Source organism: Penaeus vannamei, chromosome 29 (genome assembly GCF_042767895.1).
Source record: "Penaeus vannamei isolate JL-2024 chromosome 29, ASM4276789v1, whole genome shotgun sequence".
Taxonomy (NCBI): domain Eukaryota; kingdom Metazoa; phylum Arthropoda; class Malacostraca; order Decapoda; family Penaeidae; genus Penaeus; species Penaeus vannamei.
In genome coordinates, this window is record NC_091577.1 from 228268 (window position 1) to 233267 (window position 5000).

A 5000-nucleotide genomic window follows, 5' to 3' on the forward strand; every position below is an offset into this window, starting at 1 on the left:
GGTCCTCTGGCGCACATGTACACCGCCGCCGCCTTCTCCCAGATGGCGGCCGCCAGCCTCGGGGGCTACCTGTCGGCCCTCGCCCGGAGGCCCGAGCCCGAGGCGCCCGCCCCTAGCCAGCCGCAGAACACGCTGTGGCCGCCGGACCTCGGCCAGCGGTCGCCGTCGCCGCCCTCGGAGGACTCCGGCGACGGCCTGCCCTCGGCGCCGCTGCACCTGGTCACGGAGGAGGCGAGCCGCAGGCGCCGCGAGGAGGAGGCGGAGGAGCGCCGCCGCGAGGAGGAGCAGCGGCGCCCGCGCTCGCGCTCGCCTCGCTCGCAGTCGCCGTACGCGCACTCGCCCGTGCCCCGCCTGCGCTCGCCCATCCGCCCACGATCCCCCCTGCCCTCGCCGCCGCCCCTATCCCCCCTCACGCCCCCGCCCGTGCGCGAGCAGAAGCCGGCGCTGAGCGTGGCGTCGCTGTCGGCGTCGTCGTCGGCGTCGCTGTCGACGGCGGGTAGCAAGGCAGCGGCGGCGGCCAAGGGGCGCTCGGGACCCAAGCCCAAGCCCTCGCCGCTGTCCATCGAGGCCATCACGGGGTCGCCGCCCGTGCTGTCGCCGCGCCAGTTCTCGGCCTCGAGCCTCAACACGCCGCTGGTGAACCTGCCGTCGCCGCCGTACAGCGGCGTGGGCACCAAGTCGCCGTACCTGCCGCTGCACCTGTGGCCGAGCCTGAGCCCGCTGGCCAACCTGAGCCCGCATTACGGCTCGCCGCGCAGCCACCACCACTTCACGTTCCCGGCGCTGCCGCAGTACTCGCACCTGCCGCCGCCCGTCGTGTCGCCGCTGCTGTCGTCGACGACGTTCGACTTCTCGGCCCTTGCGTCGCCCACCGAGAAGAGCGCCACCGTGCCCGTCCTCCAATGACCTGAGGCCGTCCCCGCCCCCCGCCCTGCCCACTCCCCACGCTCGACGCCCCCCACCGCCACGTCCAGTGCCAGCAACCTGCCGCCGAGGTAGCCCTGCTGGGGCCTAGAGATCCGTAGGCTATGTGGTCGAGTTGCTTGTGCCTTCAGGATGCGGTCCTGTAGACTCAGTACAAATAGGACGCGAGGAACCGGCTTCCCGCGCCCGTTCGGCAGAGGCGGAGGCGTGGACGAAGGACCAGGTGGACCTGAGCCTCAAGGCGTCCTGCCCGTGAACCTCCACCAATCATGTTGACTTTCTAATAGATTTTACTAATGACTATTTTAATGTAATTATGGGTATTTGACGATTTTTCTTGGATTATTTGTAAAATGTTTGTCAGTCCTGTCTATAGACATGGGATTATTCTCACACTTGACAAGGTCACAAAAAGCCAATGACTGCTGGGCATTTGTTTGTTTGTTCTGTGTATCAGTGGACAGCAAAAGAGAAGCTCTTACACTAACTAAGCCCACCGTTTTACTTGAAAGTGTTAGGCTTAGGTAGTACAGTTTGTTTGTTTCGACAACCAGTGCCAACTCACCCGAGCTCATGTTAGAAGAGGAGCCGACCCCACTCAGTGGTGCCAATGTTGGGCCTTGATATATATTTTTTTCTAAGTTAATGGGCATCCCGCAGAATGACGCATTCTGTAACCGTGTATTTGGAAGACGTATGCAGACGTTACAGTCGGCGTCTACTTCCCTACGGTGCTTTCATTGTAGGTTTATCGAGTATTTTTAACAACAGTCGCTCTCATTCATCTTTTGTCCCAGTTGATTGTTCAAGAGGCATTTTTCGCATCCATGTAAGCCCGGAAATTCTTCTGGGGTTAATTTCTTTGTGGTTTTACTTTCTCATCAGTAGCTGTGTGGTGAAGCGGATGGTGTTGTGAAGTAGTTGTATTTAGTGATATTTATATTTTCTATCAAAAATATTTTGATTAGATTGAATCTGTTAGCGTCATTGATTCTTTTGTATATTGGTCCAAAATCAGTCGATATGAGTCGACTTACTTGTTTTTTTTTTAACTTAAACAAATCCAAGTCTTTAATATTTCAAAGTTTCTCGGAATAGAACCTAACGTGTCCTCACTTGCACGGGAGTTCTACTCGGAGTCTAGCCCCAAGCCCCTTGCCCTTCACCCGCAGTGTGCTGCAGCGCCCAGACACCACGCAGTGATTTCCAGTGTGGTTGTGCAGTTCACCCGTGATTTTGATTTTACTCCAAAGCAAAACCTCTCCTGGGAAATGAACCGACTCCTATCCAATGCCTCTTGCGAAACATGACAATCAGTATATCAGCTGGCATCGACCCCACCATTCGCTTCTCATCATTTCATTTAGTTAAGATGATCCTCATTATGTAAACTCCTTATAGGAGTGTTATTCTTTTTGGAAGGAAATTTTTCTCGCTCATCTCATCATCATCACCACCAGCGCCTTGTGTTTGAAAAAAGACTTTTTCTGAGAGAAGTCAAATGTTTTTTTTTCTGTTGATTATTTGTTTGGTAGAAAAATTTATAATCATCCAATTAATAATGTAACAATCATAGTGATAAGTGATAAAAAATGAAATGTAAGTGTTATTTTGCAATCGTTGTTGGATTATTGAACTGTGATATTGCAGAATAATGACGTCATTCGTTCAACATTCCTAAAGTGAGACCAGTTGACCATTGGCCAGTGTTGCAGTGACGTGGACATGCCTTTCGTTGTGTGTTGTATGTTCTTGACGCGGCCATTCCATTGACCAACAGGGTGTGTCTTTTGGTGTGTTTTTTTTTATATAATGTCTTGTGAAGAGGGAATGAGAATGTTTTTTTTTCGTATGCTTAATGGAACTCGATTCTAATTTGTTTTTTAAAAAATACAGAAATGAATGCCTTATGTAAATAGTTGTACATGACTTAGAGCTGTTAAGTTTAAGTGCCTGTATCACCTGTGTTGTCCTGACATGACCTCCTTTGGGGTGAGGTCACGGGTGGATGCGGGACCCAGAATAATGCATTTTTTCATTATCTTTTCACTGTAGTTTAAAAGAACTAACGGGTCATCAGGGCCCCCACCCCCTCCCCCCCTCACCCGCACACACTCAGCGCTAGTTCAAACTTGGCCTCTTCCTCGCCGTCTCCTTCGACGCCTCTCAGTCCGGCCGGCCAGTACCTCGGGGTACTCGCCGCGGCCGTTGTACACAATGGACAGTGAATATGGAAAAAAAGGTTGATGGTGCAACTTGTGCCTTACCGCCGGAGGGGGCACCTCTCCCCCGGTGGACTCTTTAACCCCCTCGTCATCAACCCGGAACTCCCCCCACATCTTTCCCCCCCTATCACTCCCCCACTTCTCCCTCTACCACTTGTGCCTTACGAGATGATAAGGAGGAGGAGGTCGCCGAGAGGATGTGTCGCAGGCGCCCTGGATCTCCCGGCCCCCTCCCCCTCCCTTCTGTCACGCCCTGAGCCTCTCCGCCGTGCCCAACCCAGCTAGCCCCCGGAGTGCCAAGCTGTGCCCTACTGTAAACTAGTGCCATAACGCACCCAACATCTCAGGAGCTGTACAATCTAGGCTGCTTTTTTTCTTGTTATGATGGACATCACCCCTTCCCCTACCCCCCCTCTCCCCTCCATCCTCCCCTCCCGGTTCCCCCTTCTCCCCAGTCCCCTTGCTCCTTTCTTCCACACGAACTGCGTGTAACATCCGTACATGAAGAGTAAATAAAAAAGTTTTTATTTCTTGTTACTGTTGGCTTTCTTATTGAGGGCAGTTTTTAAAAGAGAGAGAGAAAGAAAAAGAGAAAATAAACCTATTTTATAAGCATTTTTATAACCATTCAATATCATTTTTTTACACTTTTTTGTACAACTGATCTTCCAAATACAGATGCAACGAAGTGCCAAAACCTCAGAATAACAAACGTTTGGGAAGTCAGGGTAGTGAAGTGCAGCCAAGTGTTTCAGGTTGGAAAGATAACGTTAAGCCAAATAAGTAAAGACTGCTTGGAAACCTTCACGTGTTGGACTGTGTTCTTGAGTGAATAAAAACGTATTTATTTTTCTTTTCTTTTAATTTTGTTTATGCGATAAAGAGGAAGTATATAGGGCCTTGGATGTATTTTTTTTTTGTTATATGATTTTTTAAAATCGTTTTATTGTGCCAATAAAGATCAATAGTGGTTTTTAATCAGTGCCGAAGGAGGTTGCATAGCTCAAGTATTTTTATTGTACTCCCCTTGTGATATACACGTGCCATTTGATAATAAAATGGACCAAATTTAAAAGTGTTTCTTTCCGCCTGTTATCCCTAATATGTAGATTTTCATAGGAACTAAAGTCTTGTGTAAAGAATGACCATTGAAACCTAAGACATCATAAAAAGTAAAACCGCCACAATGGGAATTGAAAATAATGTAACGTTTCGAACTCTTCACGAGTTTATCTTCAGACAAAACCGAAATGTCTGAAGAGGAGATCGTGAAGAGTCCGAAACGTTATAACTATTTTCAGTTCTCATGGTAGTTGTTTTATTTTCTTTATGTACACGTTACTGTGCTTGTGCTTCATGTTCTAATAAGGAACAACTTTCTCCCCAATATTTTACCGTAGTGCAATGTAACCTTTGATGTTTAGCGCAGATATTTGTTAAAAGCAGTAACCATTTGTTTAAAGAATTTTAGTTTTCAGTTCGTTCATTTCATACATTTACTTCTATACACACGCAAACGTAAATTCACACAAACACCGTGCATGCTCACACATCCATAAATACAATTGTATTCAATGCATTATGCAGTCATCGATTTGGTTATATATAATAACTATAGCCTAGACACAAAAAATCATACATATGACATCTATGAGGAAGAATTTGCTGGTTCTAACAAGATTGAAATATTTTTCCCGCTTGCATATCCAAACTTTTGCAAGAATCCCATAAATGGTATTGCATATTAGTATGAAAGTGGCCGGAGTGATTCAGAAGGTGGGCATCGTAATAAATCATCCTGCAACAGAGTAAACATTTTATCCAAACAAATTTTCACTGATCAGTCATGAG

At 48.2% G+C, this 5000-nt stretch overlaps 1 protein-coding gene across 1 annotated transcript in view; it reads left to right on the top strand.

The window, feature by feature from the left end:
- The window catches only part of LOC113816059 (ETS domain-containing protein Elk-3), a gene marked incomplete in the record, with an annotated part of 23962 nt that extends 19738 nt beyond the window's left edge, over positions 1 to 4224 (top strand). The window contains 1 exon segment of the mRNA XM_070142147.1: positions 1 to 4224. Coding sequence (XP_069998248.1) covers positions 1 to 906 — 906 coding nt within the window.
- Positions 4225 to 5000: the final 776 nt, after the last annotated feature.